Genomic DNA, 20,771 nt, shown 5'->3' on the forward strand with positions numbered 1-20,771 from the left:
GGTGTATGACTCCCCCACATGGAAGGGGGTCCAGCCCAGGGCAGAACTGATGGACAGGAAGGTTTGCCGGGGAGAATGGGTTAAAGTTCCCCATTGCCTGTGATTTGTCTTGGCACCTAGCCTCGTGCCCAGCTCCTACATAGAATACAGGGTGGCTGGACTTCTCTGTGCGTGTGACAGCACAGCCAACAGAGCCAGCCTGTGGGCTGGGGGCGTGTGAGGGTGATGAGAAGTCAAACGGGGTGGAGCAGAGCACAGGCTCGAGCCCATGGCTTTTAGCAGGACACAGCTCAGCAGCCTCGTTTCCCGGTGCCTGTCCGTGTGGGCAGTGACAAACCCCATGCCCTCTGTTGTTACAGGCCAAGCGAAGGCTGGAGCTCGGAGAAAGTGGGCATCAGTACCTCTCCGATGGTTTAAAAACCCCCAAGGGCAAAGGAAGAGCTGCACTACGAAGTCCAGATAGCCCAAAAAGTAAGGATTCTTCCTCCTCTTTCCTTACTCCTGGGTGTGGGGTTCCTGACTCTCAAAGCTTGTGGCTGGAAGTGTGAATAATTTTGGCATGTCTGTTTCGTTTTCATTTCTTGCTGTGCCTGTCCGAAAGCTAAAGTCTGCAGACAGTCGGCAAAAGGCCACATAGACTCACCCCGCACCTGAATACAGACCTAGAGAACCTGCTTGAAGTGAGCGAGGTTTTGTTTTTTCATCTCAGAATACGAGCCTTGGGCATCACTCTCTAATCAGATTTAATTTGAACTTCCCTTAGTGGACAGGACTGCAGGGCCTGAGGCTAACTGGTATAGACAGGCTATGCCAGAGTCACTAATGTCAGGGCCACCCCCACTCTCCAGCCCAGCACATGCTGGCGGAAGAACGAATAGAGCCCTTGCCATCGAATGCTGCTGTCGTTTCTATTAGGAGAGAGGGAAAAGTTGGTTAGAAATAGCCAAGTGGCCCCTTTGTGGATTTGCATTGAATGCAAAGGCTGCAGGACACTCTGATCTCCCCTCCCCACAGTCTATGCATCAGACAGTCCATTCGTTACGCTCAGTTGAAAGCTTGACCCGTGCACCTGTAAGACAGAGCAAGTGCAGCCTTCGTTAAGGAAGCTTCCCTTAGAACATGGAGAGGATTGCTGGAAAGCTTTTCCAGGCATTCTTCATCAAAAGGCAGTTGTCCTTGACAACCTCTGAGCTGCTCGAGGAGGCCCAGGACGCTGCAGGAGGAACTATGCAGAGGTGCAAAGGAAAGTGCCTTCGGCCGACCCTGGAGTTTTGGTGGCTCCTTCCTGCTCTGGTGGAGCGAGTGCTCATGGCTTTCTCCAGCTTGGTGAAAAGCGACGGCGGCGGCAGCTTTGCTTCCGATACTAATGCTCGGGCTGCGGGGGCAGAGGGGCTGGCTGCACTGCAAAGCAACCCTTCATTTCTTTACCTTCCCCCTGTCCCCCACCCGCTCGGTTTTTGTTTTTCTTTAAGCTCCAAAATCTCCCTCAGAAAAAACGCGGTATGACACGTCCCTTGGTCTGCTCACCAAGAAGTTCATTCAGCTGCTGAGCCAGTCGCCCGACGGGGTCTTGGACTTGAACAAGGCGGCCGAGGTGCTCAAGGTGCAGAAGAGAAGGATCTACGACATCACCAACGTCCTGGAAGGCATCCACCTCATCAAGAAAAAGTCCAAAAACAACGTGCAATGGATGTGAGTAGAGCCTGCGCCCTGGCCTGGGTCCTGACCACCTCGGTTTCTCCCTGTGCCACCTGTCACGTTCTCGCCTGCACGCCATTTCTTGCCCTGTCTCTCTCTCTCTCTCTGCTGTTTCTGTTCGCACTCCTCCCTCTTGCTGGATGTTCCATGTTGTTTCACAAAGAGACTTCCTGTTTATATGCTGTAGGAGAGAAGGGGATTTATAGGTGATGAGCATTAAGCAAGGGGATGTGTGGATTAAACCGGCCCCCAGGGCTGCGAACTAGAGGGCTGTTCATCTGTTCCATTGATGTTCCGAGTGGGCTCACCTGGCGATATGACAGATGCTCATGTGTGTGTCCTTGGCTTGTCTCTAATAGGAATTTAGAAAAATTAACTGCATGAGTCCAGGCATAATCACATAGCAACTTTGTGCACGATTCTGATAGCAGATTAACTGCTTTCTATGTCAATTAAGGCAAGACTTAAATGCCTCGTTTTCTGTACTGCAGGGGTGATGACATTCGTTACCTGTGTTCCCACCAGCGTGATTAAATGTCTCATAATGTCATTTGTGAATGACGAACCTGAAGCGCTGGTATTTGATGAGGGCAGTATTGAAGCAGGTTGGAAAGAATGGCTCTGGTAGGGGGTGGCTTTGAAATAATACTGATTCTTACATGATAAGATGGGTGGGTAGCCTTTTTTGTGCCTTTTGGAATTTGGTGACAGTTCAGACACCCGCTGTGGGATATGGTTTAGAAAAACCTGTAGGGTATTGGTCTTTGTTCTTGCATTTGTCACATGCATCTGTTTGCTTTGCTTCCTCTTCTTTGCAGTTGTTGGTATACAACCCTCAGACATCACCGGGTCTCATGTTTTTTGGATGCTGTTGTTTGCATTTTCAGCCATTCCATCTTCTCTATCTCTGTCTTTTCGTCACCCCCCTACCCCCACCCCAGGAGGCACGTGGTAGGGTGTGGTGGGGGGTGGCTGCCTTCTTTTGCCCTGTGACTTCGAGCCTTCTGAACACTCAAATAGTCCTCCGTGGCTGGAAGGAACCTTGAAAAGAGCAGTACTTTTTCACCTGTTTCCTATGGTGTGAAAAGTACAGGACTGTGTTTATCGCGGGATAAATATCTAATTTTAACACTGGGCTAACAAGCAGTGTGACCTCTTGTGTCACAAGAGAGGACATTGACCTAGAGGACCACCCTCCCTCCCCAGCCCTCCCACGAGTAGACGCGTCTGTGTTTGGGTTTCCAGGGGCTGCAGTCTGTCTGAGGACGGGGGCATGCTGGCCCAGTGCCAAGGCCTGTCCAAAGAAGTGACCGAGCTCAGTCAGGAAGAGAAGAAATTAGATGAACTGATCCAAAGCTGCACCTTGGACCTCAAACTGTTAACCGAGGATTCAGAGAATCAAAGATATCCTTTGTGCCGCCAGTTCACTGGGGGTTGGTGCCTTGTAGACCATCTCCGGAGTTGACAGCCTGGTTGATCCACGAGCTAGATGTTTATGCTGGTTTTCCTGCAATGGCGCACACATGTGTGTGTGTGTGTGTGTGTGTGTGTGTAAACCCACATAGCTTTCCCATTTAACTTTGCCTGAGTATTTGTGGTAAGACAATGAATGGTGTGGATCCTGTCATCATCTGTTTTGATGGCCAGGTGAGGAACTGTTGTAAAGACGTTTTATTTGTGTGTGATTCCGACATCCAGATAAGCCACAGTGTGAGGCCACTATTCCAAGACAGGGAAGGTGTCAGTGTTAATATTAATGACAACACTAAGCAGATTCCTCTTTGGCTTCCCAGATTTTGGGTGGGTGTTAGCTGTCACTGTTGGGGTTCTCACATTCTATTTTCATCAGACATTGTAGCAATTGGAACTGGTTAAATATATCTGATTGGGCTATCATTGAAGTGTTTGAACAAGTATAGAAAAACTATGCTATTCAAGTATGTTATGCTGATTCCCAAAACTCCAAAGCCTGATTTCAGAGGCACCCCAAGACCTGAGAAGCCTCAACTCATCCATTCACCTACAAGCATTAGACCTCAGGAATAAAACACAGGGAAATCAACCCTTATTCTCAGCTTGCTGATAGCCTGTTGGCCCTCTCAGGAGAAGTTTCTCATCTCACTGCAGACAAAACTAGAGGACAGTTGTGTCATTATGTCAGCAAGAAGATTGGCCAATATCCTCAGTTACCAGCAGAAGACACAAACATTTCAAGTTGTCCCCTCTCTAATTTCCGCTCTAAACTTGTGATGATTGCACACTTACCTTGGTGGAGAAAATAGAATGCATCCTCCCCAGACTCGTCTCCTGCTTCATCTCTAGCCAACCCTCCCCTGAAGAGTACAGGGACATTCATCTCCCACTGCAGGTAGTTTTTTAAACCTGCAACTGTTCATTTCCTGTTGACCAAAGGTTTGACCTTGTCAGCTGGTAATTAGTGGGATGAGAAGAGGTGTGATGACTTGGCTCCCTGGTGGCCACCAGAGTGAGTTTTCAGGGGGAAGAAACCAACCTGTCAGCCGTGTTCATTCATTGTTGAGTTGGGAACCCCATTGTGGAGGAGATGTGTGCTTGCTTACACACGATTGGCAACTCCCCAAACATGGGCTCACGGCGCTGTCACCTATATTAGCTTGCTCGGAGGCCTTTGTTGCAGAAAATGAAATGTACTTTGCAGGAGACTGCTAACCCAAGAAGCAAATTCGGGAGGGAGCCACCAAAGAAGCACTTTTAAGTTTGCTAAATTAGAAAATATGTTTGCACCATTTCTTTCAATTTCCCATTCAGTTCCCAATTGGGTACAGCTTGTTCACAAATGTGTTGAAATTTCCCTTCCTGCAGCATGTTGAGTAATTGTACATGAGTTTTTATTTTAATATGTCCTTGTCACATAGCTTTATGACAATGGGCTATCGCATAAATACCTGGTTATCAGTCTTCCAAAGTGTTCTCAGTAAAACTTCTGTCCAGTCTTCCATAAAAGCACCAGCTGGCTTCTTTGATGGGGGGAGTGGTGACCCACACCACAGAATCCTGCAAGAGTAATTGCTGTCAAGGCCAACACTGTTCTCTGAACTTTTGCGATTTGAAGAACATGGTCCGTGATGGATACCCCCTAGGTGTACATGCAGATTTTTTTGTGGATGTGTTTCCCACCCCCCCACCCCCAGGGAACAAACAGATTCATAGCTTCTGTCAGTCTCTGGTAAGAAGCCACTGTTCTCAGGGACATCTTGCCTCTAGGTTCTCCAAGCCTTTTTTCTGTATTAAACTTGTTAGACCACAGATATTACTAGCTATTTTCTATTACCTGAAGAAATGCCTTCATTGATTTATTTTTATGAAAGTCAGAGGAGAGAGAGAGAGAGATCTTTCATTTGCTGATTTATTCCTTCTAATGGCTGCATTGGTCAGGTCAAAGCAAGGAGCCTGGAATTCCATCTAGGTCTCCCATGCTGTAGCAGGAGCCCAAGCACTTGGGCCATTTGCTGCTGCTTTCCCAGGCACTTTAGCAGGGAGTTGTATTGGAAGCAGAACATCCAAGACTTGAACTGTCACTCCCATACGGGATGCCAGTGTGTCCCAAGCAGTGACTTAACCCACTGTGCCACAATGCCTGCTCCTCTTCCAATTGTTTTTTTTTTTTTTTTTTGGGGGGGGGGGTCTAATGTATGTTTTAGCCTTATTGCCTTTTAGTATTATCAAGTGTTTTTTTAATTTTTTTTACTTTTTTTAGTTTTTAACAGATTCAATCTAGTTCATAGATACAATTCTAAGAATATAATGATATTCCCTCTCTTACCCTCCTTCATTTATTTTTCATTTTCTGTTTTATCCTCCACATTTTTGTGCCTTCATATTTTTAAAAACAACTGACTAAAGACTTTGTACATTAATTCTTGTTACTCCATGTTCCTTATATAAGAAAATTTTGTGACCAGTTTTCTCTTGGTACCAGCTAAGAGTTTTGTCTCCCTAGGCAAACTCACATGAATACCTTTGTCACAGAATGAATACCATATTCTTTCATGATTATCTTTTTAGGTGTGGCTGCCAGGCCACTTAATTGTTCTGTGCTCAAAATAACTACCAGATGTACTGAAATATTATTCCATTCTCTGTTCCTAACTCAGTGTTTCTCAGATTCATTCAGGTTACAGAACACCTGGACACTGCTTTCTTCCCTGTGAACACTGAAATGCTGGTTGAGTTACTAATATTGCACAGAGTTTAATTTTGCTAACAGAAGTCATGACACTCTTATCTGTAGGCAATATGTAATCAAAACCAGCCCAGGTGCACTTAAGACTACAAGCTGCCTGCCTGAGCTGCGTTCTGAGTTCTTCCACTAATATATTTGCTATTTATTCATTCATCTGGTGGCTGCTAACACTTGCTAATAACAGATAAAAGTAACTGAAGGCTTAGAAAAATTATGATTAGTAGAGCTTAAGTTTTTTTTTTCTAAATCGGAATCTGCCATCATTCAATTTGAGTGACAGAATACATCATTAAGAGACCATTCCATACCCGTGTTGCAAAGGCACCTGCTTCCAAGTTCCCTGGCCCGAATGGATTTCGCTTTGCATCTGATAGTTTATCATAACTCTAGTGTACTGGTGTTTATTTTAATGTTGCAAATAGCCATAAATTCCATAGCAATGTACAGAACAAAGAGGTGCCTTCCTTTGGTTGTTTAGAACATCACTCAGAAAAGAGGCTCCTTGGGGAACCCTCGTATATTGGGAGATCCAGAAGGGAGGACATACAGAAGCCGTGACATACCTCAAGTGTTTCCTCTGCCTCTCTCTTGCTGTTTTCCTGATGGGCACATCTGAGGCAATCAGGTGGAAGATTTCCTTAACGCGCAACACGTTAGCTTACGTTACATATCAAGATATTCGAAAAATTAGTGGCCTTAAAGACCAAACTGTTATAGTCGTGAAAGCCCCTCCAGAAACAAGACTTGAAGTGCCTGACTCCATAGAGGTAAGGACACAGCACCATCGTGCCTCTGAGAGCGCTCTCTGGAATGCCTCACGTTGGGAAATAATAATCGACTCTGGTTAATTTCATAGCCCTTCCGCATTTGTTTTACTTATCCCCAAAGGTAAAAACATTTCAACAGTTTGATGCCTTCTGAGTGTGCAAGAAGTCCAGTTTTAGCCTAGCAGGGTGTTCAGCTCTAGGTGGGAGGATACCCTCTCTTGTATTTTCTTTTTCCTAAGTGCTTCTTACACATTTGGACCCCTTCAGGAAATTTTATGTTGATGACCTGTGTCTGTGGCCCCCAGCAGGACTGGAGGTACAAAGGCATCTCCCAAGTTACCTTGACACATTTTAGAAATTCTTTTTTTATTACTACTAATGTTTACTTAAATCAGACTTTGGTTTCATGGATAGACTAGGATATCGTAAGAAAATAAGAAGATTGTTTTTGTGATTGCTTTAAGATATTGTTTGATTATATAGATCTAGTAGACTGTGACTTTTAAGAGAAACAACTATAGTAAAAGAAAATGGTGAAGACTTGCTTTTATTTTTTTAAAGATTTTATTTATTTATTTGAGAGGTAGAGTTACAGAGAGTGAGAGGGAGAGACAGAGAATGGTCTTCCTTCCGTTGGTTCACTCCCCAAAGGCCACAACAGCTGGAGCTGGGCCTATCAGGAGCCAGGAGCTTCTTCCTGGTCTCCCATGTGGGTGCAGGGGCCCAAGCACCTGGGTCATCTTCCACTGCTTTCCCAGGTGCATTAGCAGGGAGCTGGATCAGAAGTGGAGCAGCTGAGACTAGAACCAGTGTCCATATGGGATGCAGGCGCTACAGACTGAGGATTACCTATTGCTCCATGGTGCTGGCCCCAAAGACTTGCTTTAAAAGGATGAAATGTACAACTCCCATCTAGGCTAGACTTCTCACCTAACAGACAGCAGTTCAATGACACAGATGAAGAAGTTTTAAATATTAGTACATTGTATGTATGCCCCTTTCTCCTATTAAACATGGTTTATGAAAGTTCAAAATTAAGAATCCATAGGCCTGCGCCACGGCTCACTAGGCTAATCCTCTGCCTGTGGCGCCGGCACACCGGGTTCTAGTCCCGGTCGGGGCTCCAGGTTCTGTCCTGGTTGCTCCTCTTCCAATCCAGCTCTCTGCTGTGGCCAGGGAGTGCAGTGGAGAATGGCCCAAGTGCTTGGGTCCTGCACCCGCATGGGAGACCAGGAGAAGCACCTGGCTCCTGGCTTCGGGTCAGCACGGTGAGCCGGCCGTGGCGGCCGTTGGAGGGTGAACCAACGGCAAAAGGAAGACCTTTCTCTCTGTCTCTCTCACTGTCCACTCTGCCTGTCAAAAAAAAAAAAAAAAAAAATTAAGAATCCATGCCATGGCCGGCGCCGCGGCTCACTAGGCTAATCCTCCGCCTAGCGGCACCGGCACACCAGGTTCTAGTCCCGGTTGGGGCGCCGGATTCTGTCCCGGTTGCCCCTCTTCCAGGTCAGCTCTCTGCTGTGGTCAGGGAGTGCAGTGGAGGATGGCCCAGGTGCTTGGGCCCTGCACCCCATGGGAGACCAGGAAAAGCACCTGGCTCCTGGCTCCTGCCATCAGATCAGCACGGTGCGCCGGCCGCAGCGCGCTGGCCGCGGCGGCCATTGGAGGGTGAACCAACGGCAAAAGGAAGACCTTTCTCTCTGTCTCTCTCTCTCTCACTGTCCACTCTGCCTGTCAAAAAAAAAAAAAAAATTAAGAATCCATGCCATAAAGTTGCACTGTGCATCTGCAACACTCAGGGCCTTTTTAGTAATTTGCAGAAAAGCGTATCTGATAGCACAGTTGGCCTTACAGTGTTGTGTTCACAGACTGCTCTCCCCTCCTCCAAACAAAACTCTCTCTTGCTGGGGCAAACTTTTTTTTTTTTTTAACTACCAGATAGTAAATATTTTTGGCTTTATGCACCATATAGTCTGTGTGGACTATTCTAGGACACATTGAATTCTGTCCTTGTAATATGAAAACAGCCCAGGGCAACACATGAACCCTGGGCAGGGGCGAGGCTCGATTCCAACAGAGCTCTATTTACAAAGCCAGTGATGGACTGGGTTTGGCCCTCGGGCTGTATTGTCTCTGGCTGCCCTCCACCCCCACCTCCCACCCCTCAACACGTGCCCGGAGGATGATAGGCATTGATGGAAGTAGACTACTGAAGAAGCAGCCAAGTGAACTTGACCTATTTTTAGGTGAAAAGTACTAAGGCAATGCACTTTTGGGTTGAAATTCTCTCACTTCTGTTCCTAGAGCCTACAGATACACTTGGCAAGTACCCAAGGACCCATTGAGGTTTACTTGTGTTCAGAAGAGACTGAAACACACAGTCCCGTGAAAACGAACAACCAAGACCACAATGGGAATATCCCCAAACCCACTTCCAAAGGTAAAAATCCCACCTTTGTCTTCTGGAAACTGTGGAAAACAAAGGAGACAAGAAGGATCTTGTATTAGGCCACAAGTCTAGGCAAGACAGCACTCACTGTTACAAAGGTAACATTTTTTTAGAAGGCACTTGGACCGGTTGACAGAGTAAAAGTATGATCTTGGACAGATGGGTCCCCCACGGCTCCTGGAGCCCCTCCCTCCTGGCTTTTGCTTTCCATAAAAGTCATTTGCTCCCTCCCAGCGTTCAGAATCCCAGCTAAAGAGGGAGAGAAGCTGCGAACCCTCTTGGAGGTACCTCGGCCCCCAGTGGGCCCACACACGTTCGAGTGACACCACAGAGAAGCTGAGATGGAAAGGAGAAGCCATCTGGGGAGAATTTTTGTTTTTCCTCCCAATGTGAGCAGGAGAGGGATGGCGGGAAACCCCCCAGAAAATCAAATCCATCTCTGCTTCCCCCTGCCCCAGTGCAAATGCAGCTCTGTGCAGTGGGTTATCTTTTATTGTTTGATTTTGGTTTTTTCAGTTTCCATTTGGGGATATGTGTTAAAATTTTTCCCTATTCTCTCTCAAGACAGCAGCAAAAATAGGAATGATTTAAGTGAATAGTTCTGATTTAATATCGAACTGAAATACAGCGCCTGAATTGATAAAAACGAAAGGCCATCTTTGCTCACCACAGAAATTCAAAGTAGATCCTCTGTGTATTTTTAGAGGTATCTTTAATAACCTGGTGCTTAAGAAAGACTAAATTAAAACTGGTGCCTTTCTCCTAGGCCACCTCTTCTACATGTTCAAATACATGTAGACATCCGTATTGTGACACAGAGCCACATAGCAAGGACTGCTCTGTGCACCTGCTAGCCACTCCTCTCAGGAGACACCTGACAGCAGGTGTTTTTTAAGAGATAAATGGATTGAGAAAGGGGACTGGTCACTGTTGAGTGCCCCTTGGCATCACCGTGACCTGTAGTGATGCCGTCTCCCTATCCTTGCCGGAAGGGTTGTGTGCTTTTACAACAGCCTCGCGGACATCCTTCCAGAAAAGTCCATCTGCTTGTCTCCTAACTTGCTTTGTTTTGTTTCCACCGATGTTTTCCTTTCAGACTTGGCTTCAACCAACTCAGGACATAGCGACTGCTCCATTTCTATGGCGAACCTTTCTCCTCTGGCCTCCCCAGCCAACCTCTTACAGCAGACTGAGGACCAAATCCCTTCCAACCTGGAAGGGCCCTTCGTGAACTTGCTGCCACCCCTGCTGCAGGAGGACTACCTGCTGAGCCTCGGGGAGGACGAGGGCATCAGCGACCTCTTCGACGCTTACGATTTGGAGAAGCTCCCGCTGGTGGAGGATTTTATGTGTAGTTGATTGTGTTCCGTGTGGATTCTCCTGACAAACCGCTATTTTTTTATCACGGACCCAGAACATCTGTCATGCAGTGTTGTCCCCTCCTACCTTTCTCCTCCAAGAGAGTATCATGAAGTAAACTACAAACTTCAGAACAAAGCTGACGTTTTGATGAAAAAAATTTTTTTTTTAAATTGTCTAAACGCACAGTTGCAGGCTCCCCTGGGAAAGCTCTGCCTTGCCCCAGGCTCCAAAAATCTCCTGGATGAGTCAGCAAGTGAGAAAATGTGCAATCAGGTGTCTCTCACCCGTCCCCTCCCTCCCGCCTCCGTGCCCTCGCCCGCGGACTGGCTTGCTGTGCCTGACGGATGGGCTGTGGGGTGGGCTCTGGCCACCCGGCCCACTCCAACACAGCCATCTCCCTTAACAGCATTTCAAGCCGTGCCTTCTCCGCGGAATGCATGTCTTTGGGGGCTGCTAATACAGAACGGAACTGCAGCAAAGGCAAACTTGAAGTCATGCAAAAGTATGAAATGGATTTCTTAAGCTCTTCTTAGGAATATTTAAATTACTGTCGTAATTCAGATTAAGCTACGGACCGCGTGTCCCACTCGGAGGTCGAGGGAACCTCCACAGCCTCTCAGATGAAGAACCTGTTTCCCAGGACTCGTTGCAGATACAGAAGACTGGTAGAGTTCTGCCACTCGCAGCTGTTGTGGATTTTCCTGTCTCCATTATCCACTCCCATCCCAGCGGTGTTTGTGAGTTTCCCTTGATTTGTAGCAATTACCTACTTAGGAGTTCTTTGTGAATTGTTTTAGATGTTCTATTTTTTTTTTGGTGGTTTTTTTTTTAATTTTTTTAGTGGCCATTTAAGCATTCCTGTGGCGCCCATCACCATTTGAATTGTTTACTTTGAAGCGGTTTTTTGCAAATTCCTATTAGTGAGCAGGGCATGTAAACCCCTGGGAGGGGAGCTCGGAGCCTGCTGGCACGGCTGGTTCCTGGGGAGGGAAGACAAGGGCAGATGGGCACGCAGTCCCCAGGAGCAGCAAGGCCTGAACCCCCTCCATCCTCGGGCTGCCCGGGCCCCGGTGGCCGGGGAAAGGGCTCTCTTAACGCCACACTCAGGGAGACACTTCTCAGGTTGGGGTCAGATGGAGAGGCCTCCAGGGAGAAACTGTCCCCATGTGTGCGTGGCATTCTACCAGCGGCACCTCCACACGTAGCCAGTAAGGACAGGGAGCTCCCGCCACGCCGTGTCCGGCTGGAACAGCCCTGGCCGGAACCCATTACCCTTCCCCCTCTACAAAGGGGTGAGGCTGGCACCAGGGCCGTCCAGAGAGGTAGAAGGAGAAGGGACAGGATGCCAGGGCATTTCCCACTTTACTCTTCAGGGATGGTGTCCCAAGCCGAGGCCTCGTGTCAGCTGTACGTCCTACCAGTCACGCCCAAGAATGGCACGCCCATTGGCAGGTGGCGATGGCCATCCCCCCCTGGGAATGTGGCACAGTTACCTCAAACCCATTCCTTGGGTGCTAAGGGCTGCGGGATGGGGGAGTTGAATGGAAATGCCGTGTGCCTGGCCCAGGGCTGGGGCGGCGACACGGCACCCAATAGCACTTGACTCAGCTGTGTTTGATGGATTGCAGATAGCCCTTAGGGAAACTAGAAAACCAAGAAAGCCACAAGAGCCCCCGGCCAGTTTACTCTCGGTGGATTTCCACAATATGCAAAGTGGTGGTGGCGTCGGGACAGATGACACCAGCACTTTAAACTCTGTGTGTGGGTGTGCGTGGGTGTGTGTTTGGGAAGAAAATAATAAAGGTGCAGACGATCTTCCTGTGTCTCTTCCTCAGCCTCCGTCCCCAGCCTCCTCCCCTCACACACCCTGGACTTGGTACAGAATATCCGTGTGGTCCGAGATGAAGCATGGGGTGGAGGAGGGAGGGGAGCTTTGTGTTAAGTGCCTACTGGAAATGCACTGTGGGGTTTTTTCCTGTATGGGAAACCATTTCTGCCAAGCTTTTCCCCGTGTCCCATATTTATCTCATCTGGTTAGCTGCCTCGGCTTCCAGCTTTGTGTGATTTCTCTTTGCCAGCTGCACAAAGCGGATTTTATTTTTTTTTCCCAAAGTCTAAAGACTGAGCTCACCTGGCAAGGTTGTCGTGTGTTTGGTTGAATTTCTCGTTGAGCCTTTGCGTGATGTTAACGCCGTATTTATTGTTTTAAAGATGAAAGGAATACTAATAATAAGTCTTAAAAGTTCCTCCATTCATAACATTTTTCCAGTTAATGGGCTTAACTGGTAGATATTAATTAGACACCCATACTGTATTCAGTTTTCCATTAGTCATGTTCTTTTTGACATAGTATCTGGCACACAAAGTGGGTTAGTACTACAGTATTTGTGTTACTTTAAGTACTAAGTATGCAGGTTTCCTGGTACCATTGAGTTGCTGCTATTAAAGCTCACACATGAAATGGCTAAAAGTTACAAGTGTGCGAATTATGACTGCGTGAGCCTTAGTAAAGAAAACGTCTCAAGGGCGACACGTGAGCTGTCAAACAGTGTTAGGTGTGTGTTTATCTGTACAGAGTTGTGTATAGCTCTTGTCTTATTTAAGTTGATATGTAGTCTACTCACGCGTTCTTTCTTTACCGATTTTGTACAAAAATAGCGATTGATTTGTAAACACTGCCAGAATATTTTCTAGCTGGTTTGTAATTTTTTAAGAGTGTTACTTTGTTATTGTTTTGTTGTTGTTATTATTGTTGTTGTGGTTCTCGTTTTCGTTTTTGTTGTACGTGTAGATCTGTAAATAAAATTGCAGTATTTAAAGCTTTAGCTTTCAGGAAAAAGAAAGTAAGAACTCAGTGTGTGCATGACAACGTGTGGGTATGAGAAGAGGGATTTGAGGACAGACGGCTTGTGGAGTACGTCGGGTGGCAACTGTCAGGGTGTTGGAATTGCTTTTCCTATGGGGTACATGATTTTGTAAAAAGGAAGTAATTCTCCCAAAACTGGGAGTAGGCAAACTACTAATCAGTTTAGCTTTGTGTTGTATGCTAGTTTAAAAAATAAAAAAAAGGAAGTATGTAATATAATGTAAAAAACAAACAAAAAAAAAGCTTTTATGATGGATTTTGTAAATAGTTTGTTACAGGATGACCTGTTCTCCAGCTGTGATCTTACCACTTCCAATGGTTGTAATTTGAATAAATTTTGTATGGTAAAGGATCAATAAATGATTTTTTTAAGAGTTCAGACTTGTGGATGGATTTTCTTAGTATTATCTTCATGTTCCTCCCTTCCTTTCATTTTTGAACATGTTCTTTAGCAAGTTAAGGAGGGAACCGTGGAACAGAAGCTTAGCGTTGGGCCTCTGGGAGCCTCGGACTGCTGTTTGGTGAGCACCCGGGTGCAGTGTGCACCTGGGGAAGCAGAACTTCCTCCTGCTGAAGCCACTCAGGCATCCGTAGAGGATTTCACGCGGAGACAGGGACCTCAAGTCAAGTTTTACTCCTTCTGAGGAATATGAAACCAATAAATTTTAGTCTTCAATTCTGGCAGTGCTCTCTCATGGTCTAGAGTCTCTGTTTCTCATAACACCACCTGGGAACAGATTATGAATTTTTTGCCTGCCATGTCACACTTAATTCTGAGCTTCATCCAAAACTCCCAAAGTACCATATATGGTACACACACAAAAGCAATACAGAAGGCTGCGAAATATGGGTAAATTCAGGAAGCATTCTTTGGCACCCCTGTCCTATTCACCCGAGAGAGAGAGCGCACTGCCCATTTTTCTTGTTACCCTGGCAGTCTAATTGTTTTCTAGGCACGTGTAACTGTAAAACCACATGCGGTAGCCAGCGCCGCGGCTCACTAGGCTAATCCTCCACCTTGCAGCGCCAGCACACCAGGTTCTAGTCCTGGTCAGGGCACCGGATTCTGTCCCGGTTGCCCCTCTTCCAAGCCAGCTCTCTGCTGTGACCAGGGAGTGCAATGGACGTTGGCCCAAGTGCTTGGGCCCTGCACCTCATGGGAGACCAGGAGAAGCACCTGGCTCCTGCCTTCGGATCAGTGCAGCGGCCATTGGAGGGTGAACCAACGGCAAAGGAAGACCCTTCTCTCTGTCTCTCTCTCCCTGTCCACTCTGCCTGTAAAAAACACACACACACACATACACACACACACATGCGGCATGGGCATGTGTCTTTTTTTTTTTTTTTTTTTTGGCATGTGTCTTTTGACTGGAATCGTACTGTATATGCTGACCTGCAGCTTTTCCATTTTACTAAGTGTACTTCTGACGTCTTTCCACTCTAAGACTTCCAGACCATCATCACACTTCCAGAGCTGCATAGCACTCCAGGGATTAAACATTTACTTAATCCTTTACTTACTCCCAATAATTTCCTGTTTGGGAGATATTTGTGTTTGCCTTCCCATAAAAGCTAACACAGGAGGTTTACAGAATGCTTAATAATATGCCAGGTACTTTTTTTTTAATTGATGTAATACAATGAATGAATGACATGTGGTACATTCACAGTATTGTGCAGACAGCACTTGGGTTTCTACATTTTTCCCCACCACTGAAGGAAAACTTGTGCCCCTGCTTTCTGTCCCCATGAATTTGCCTGTTCTGGATATTTCTAGATGTGGAATCATACCATATGTGGTCTGTTGTGTTTGGCTTCTTTCACATCACATATTTTTAAGGTGCATCTGTGTTGCAGCATGCGTCACTACCTCATTCCTTTGTATGTCCCACTAGTATGTCATTGTATGAATGTGTACCATGTTTTGTTCATCCATTTGGCAGCTGATGAACATTCGGGCTCCCAGCTATTGGAATTTCAGGCACTACTTTAAGTGTTTGACATGAGTGCTCTGTGTTTTTTTCCATGCTTGCTTTATGTATCTATTATCTCTCTCCCCCTCTAGAGTGTATGTTCAGTGAGGAGAGGCACTTTGTAGTGTTTACTGTTGTGTCCTCGGTTCCTAGAATAAATAGTATCTGGCACATAAATAGGCACCAACTAAATATTTGAGTGAAATATTCCTTATTTTACAGGTGAGTAGTCTGAGGTTTAAAAATATATATTTAGAAATAAAGAATGCCCAAAAGCAACACCCTGTGATGTGGTGAGCTGGGGTTTTCCTTGTCTTGTACTTGACTTTGTTTATTTGATTGATTGATTGTTTTACATGTTTGCATTGCCTCTTTAGTTCTGTGTCAATTTCCTGTTCACCCAGGGTTTGAGAGCCTGATTCTCGTCATCTCTCATAGCTGCTGTCCTAGCCAGGGGCATGCATATTTGGCCAGCAGATGGTCAAGCTTATAATCAAGCCAGTAATGAAAGCTGAACAAAAGAGCACAAAGACATGTGCCTTCTTGCAGGCAAGTCTACTGATGGGGGTTTGGGAGGGGATGGAGAGGGTTGGCAGTTGAGAAATGCACGCAAGATGAATTTGAATCAGTTACATAGGGCTGTATCCTTTAAAAGGTGACCTATGGATCAAGTTGTGTAAATATTTCATAATCCAGAACCTTACTGAAGTATTTAGGAATGGGCTATACACTGAGAAATGTTTAGAAATCCATCTCAGAAATACTAGATAGAGAGAAAATAAAATTATTGCAGAAAAGGTCATGGTATTTGCTCATCGAGTAGTCATGAAGTTAAACAGTGGTTCCTTTAGTCAGTTGTTCAGTCATTCTTTGAATGAACATAAAGTGATTACTACAAGAGGACTTCAAAAGTTCATGGAAAATGGTTAATTTTTATGCATTTCATAAAATATTAGAAAGGCAGAGTGATGGATCTTCCTTCTGCTGGTTCACTCCACAAATGCCCTCAACAGCCAGGGCAGCGCCAGGGTGAAGCCAGGAGCTTGGAACTCCATCCAGGTCTCCCACGTGGGTGACAGGGACCCAAGTACTTGAGCCATCTGCTGCTTTCCCAGGATGTTCATTATTAGGAAGCTACATCAGAACTTGAACCAGGCACTCCAAAGTAGGATGTGTGGGTTTCCAAGCCATGAGAACCACTGGGTATTCAAATGCCTATGCCAGTGGGAAAATCTTGCAACAATATATACGAGAAGTCTTTAGAACATTCATAGGAAATGAACATTCTGGAAAAACTGCATTGATTTCAATTTTTTGCACCAAAATAGATTTAACTTTTCCTTCCATTTTCCCATGACCTATTTGCAGTCTCCTCAAATATGGCAGACACTGTTCTAGACGATGGTTTTCACAGTTTAAAAAGCATACTTTCCATCAATGAGAGGAGATATACAGTCTCATGAAGGAGAAACACGGTTTAGCCAGGGGAATCAAATATGGAGGGCAGATCTTGAATAAGCCATTTTTCTTTCTGAAGCTGTTTTTGGAAGACATGGAAGGACTGATGGTTCTAGGCCAAGAGGGGAGAGGGAGAGAAGATGTGGCCTTGCTTTGGAGAGCTTCACAAAGCAGCAGAGATTCTGTTCTCGGGTGATTTGGGGTGGTGCCCAGGCCTCCTGAATGCAAGAGTGCTTGAAGACAAGACTACCTGGGCAAGCACGACTCAGATTCACTAGTGAGTCCATTTCTGCAGAGTTCTCCTTTAGATCTAGACTGTGAAGAGCCATGACAAGATAGAACTGTTAGAACAGGACATTTGATGCAGCAATCATGATGCCAACTGGGATGCCCACAGCCCAAATCAGTGCCTGCTTTGAGTCTTGGCTTCTGGCTTCTTCAATTTCAATTCCAGTTTCTTCCCAATGCACATTCTGGGGAGGCAGCAGATGATGGCTCAATGAGTCCAGTCCCTGCCACCTGCATGGGAAACCCGGATTGAGTTCCAGGCTCCAGATTTTGGCCTGGCTCCATCCTGACCTTAGCAGGCAAATGAGGAGTGAACTAGGGGATTGAAGATCTTTGTCTCTCTGCCTTTCAAATGAAAAATTTTAAACTACAGGTCATACATCAGAATATGAAAGGGGATTCCTGCGTTGATGTAGAATTAGCCTGCAGTCAATCAGAAATTAAAGAAGTAAGATAACATAGCAGGAAGCTGCAGTGTTCCGTGGAATTCAAAGAGCAAGTCTTTCATCATGCCCTTCAATCTGGACCTGGAAGATGGAAAGACAATTAAAAGAATTGGTTAAAGTAGTCAACTTCCTACAACAGTAGATGTTACTATTATGCTTTCTGTGCATATGAAGAACACTCTCAAATAGTTCTGAAGGTGCTGGGATGTCTAGGGAGTGCTTTGGGAAACAGAAGAGACGGAGTTGTCCTGTGTTACCAGGCACTCGGCAACGTGAGAAACTGCAGCTTTGTTTCTACTAGGATATTTGAGGGCTTGGGCATGTTCCATGTTAACAGCGTGGATAGAGCTAGCGCCTAGGTGAATGTCGGGATGTAGCTTTCTACCGGGACTTCAGGGGCTGACTTCACACAAACGAGGAACACAGAAACACAGGAATTAAAGCCTTGGGAATTGAGATAAGCCAACAAAACAAGAACATGAATCAAGGTCAAGTTTTTCAACCCAGACAAAATCACGTCAACTGATAATGATCATGGAACTATTTGAGTTGGAAGGCACTGTGCATTCAACAAGGAGCAAGCTGTTTTCATTGTGTGACAATTCAGTTATCTATCCTTTTCTTATAAGGAAATGGTTTTCAGCTCCTACTCCAATGCTGTTTCTACTGTTTCTAAAGCCTCTTGGTTCCCTACTCAGATATGCATGTCAGAAGGCTGCCTCTGCCAGTCTTAGCCCCGGAAGCATAGCCTGGCTGTCATGGCTAATTCATCATTTGGAAGGGACATGAGTCTCTGGACCATCCCTGTCCATAATACACCAGCACTGTCATTCCTGCCACTCTTACACACCGTGTTTCATAGCTGCATGGTGGTCGTTATTCTCAGCCTACATGCACAACAATAAATCAGTGAGATGGAAACTGTTAGGAAGCCTAAGTTTGGAGGATTTCTCAGTGTTTCTTTGTCCTTAATATAGTATTTGATGAAAATGGGTTTGCTTTATTTAAATACAGGAAGAATTGAATTGGCAACAGTTTCTAAAAAGGATGTTGCATTTCCTCCGAGAAGGAGTGCTCTTCCTGTGTAGACCATTTTCAGCTCAGAAAGTCCCTAAGCCAGTTTCTCTGTGTAATCAAAGTCAGGGCATTTGCCATGGCTGAAGCCTGAATGATACTCTATATCTCATCCCTGAATAGTTCATAGTGTCGGAGCATGCTCTACGGTTTGCAACCTATTTCCATATGCCTGTCTCTTAATCTAAAGCCATTCATAACTGATGACAACAGCTGCAGAATAACTAATCAATCTGAAAATGACAGAACAGTGTGTAGGCAGCACTGTAAATGGAGGACGAAAAGCATTTAGAGTCGAACCATACCCTAGAGACCCAATGAGCAAAACAGAGCACTGCTGTGACAAGAGACCTGAAATAATGACTTCAGTGAATCAAAGCCATCAAACAAAGTGAGAACAGTGAAATGAGCAGGAATGGGGAGAGAGAAATGCTGGGGGGTGAAATGAGGGAGAGGGAGAAGTGACCCAACATTTCAAACGAAAGATGAGCTAAATCCTGACCTCAGTAAGAAACCAAAGAGTGTTCCTTTAGGAGAGACCATTGACTTAGAGCTTGGAGGTTTGTTAAGGGAGTAGGGGGGCTAAGGAAAAAGGCAGGCATAGTGATATAACGAAGGAAAACGGAAGGTAGGAAGTTACAGAAGCAATTCCTACAGCTGTTCCCAGAAAGAAAGTAAGGCAGCAAGTAGTTGCCAAAATTACTTCTGGTGTAGGAAAAAAAAAAAAAAGTTGAATGGGTCTTGTGCCTCCAGCAGTATGGCAGATTATACAGCCAGGAAATCCTCCTGTCATAAAGCATCAAGGTTCAACAGAAAACATAATTTTATTTTGTTGATTGCAGGAAATTCCCAAAGGGCCAAAAGAACAATGAACATTGAGCTAAAAGGAAAGATTGAGATGCACAGACATGGGGAAGACAGGTACACCTAAGGATGGCCACCAGATTCATTGCCAGTATTGCTGCTGGAACTGAGAAATAATAGAGTTTTGCAGAACAGATTCTAAGTTACCCAGATTAAGCCAGAGAAATTGGAAGAAGACTCCAGTGCTCCCAAATCATCCTCCTTCAGGCCTTCCACAAAAACAAACACAAACACTGTCCAGATAAGGTACCTCCAATGTAGCATCAGACTGGATCAACACATTCGAGCTCACAATCAAAGATCATCAAATACACAAGGAAAAAATCGTTAGAGCAGAAGCAGCAAATATCAGACTTAGGTTCAAAGAACACAAGCAATGGAAATATGAGATGCAGAATTTCAAGTGGGTATGTATTAAGTGATTAAAGAAAAAATAATTAATAATAATTACAATTTGCTTGATGGCTTAGAAAAAATGAATTGAAACCACAATTATTAAAAAAAATAGAACTGATGACTAAATCAGCAGATTATATGTGGGTAAAGAGCTAATACCTTGGAAGATAGTAAATCTGACAAATTCATCAAGAATATAGCAGAGAGAAAAAAGATGAAAAGTCCATAAAGAGATGTTAAAAGATATGGAGCAAGGATTGGAATTCTTTTTCCTGTAAAAAGTCAGGTAATAAATATTTTAGGCATTGTGGACCATAAGTTTCTCAACTCTGCCTCTGAAAGAGATTACAGATCTTGTGAAAATAAATGATCATGGCTGTATTTCAATAAACATTTATTGATGAATGCTAAAATTTCATTTTCATGTAATTTTTACTTGTCATGAAGTAATATTCTTGAAATTTTGTTCAACAATTGAAAAATACATAAATTATTTTTCAGCTCATGGGTCATCCAAAAGCAGAGAGAAGGTAGTTTCTAGTCCCATCTGTAAAGAGGGCAGAAGTTATCATTCCCATCCCCAGTCTGACAATCAACAGCCCTACTTAGAGCATCAGGGAAGAGAGGCTCAGGATGAACCACTGGCTGACCACCGGAGAGACAAGTGAGCACAAAGAATCACAGCGTATCCAGAGCAGAAGTTGCCACTGGAACCAGAAACTGGCAGGACAATCTAAAAGGGAATGACAGCTTGGGAGAAAATCTGAGGACCCAGTCTTTGGGGGAACCCTCACATTTTTCTGAGTCAGGAGCCCCAGTGGTTTCTCATAGAGAAGAGTTGAGAGAAATTCTCTCATGATCCTGACAGGGGCAGGGAAGAGGAACAGCGTTTTTTTCTCCTTAACAAAAGC

General features: G+C 45.2%; 1 protein-coding gene across 4 annotated transcripts in view; it reads left to right on the forward strand.

The window, feature by feature from the left end:
- E2F3 (E2F transcription factor 3) overlaps positions 1-13,740 on the forward strand; it is an 87,225-nt gene extending 73,485 nt beyond the window's left edge. For 3 of the 4 annotated variants that reach the window (XM_051854994.2, XM_070074328.1, XM_051854996.2), the window contains 6 exons: positions 360-471; positions 1,491-1,692; positions 2,944-3,102; positions 6,573-6,687; positions 8,989-9,124; positions 10,230-13,740. In XM_051854994.2, the coding sequence (XP_051710954.1) occupies positions 360-471; positions 1,491-1,692; positions 2,944-3,102; positions 6,573-6,687; positions 8,989-9,124; positions 10,230-10,492 (987 nt within the window). In that variant the 3' untranslated portion in view covers positions 10,493-13,740. Of the gene's footprint in view, positions 1-359; positions 472-1,472; positions 1,693-2,943; positions 3,103-6,572; positions 6,688-8,988; positions 9,125-10,229 lie in introns of all 4 variants that reach the window. The other variant, XM_051854993.2, reaches the window with a different exon arrangement.
- Positions 13,741-20,771: the final 7,031 nt, after the last annotated feature.

Source organism: Oryctolagus cuniculus, chromosome 5, assembly GCF_964237555.1.
Source record: "Oryctolagus cuniculus chromosome 5, mOryCun1.1, whole genome shotgun sequence".
NCBI classification, from domain to species: domain Eukaryota; kingdom Metazoa; phylum Chordata; class Mammalia; order Lagomorpha; family Leporidae; genus Oryctolagus; species Oryctolagus cuniculus.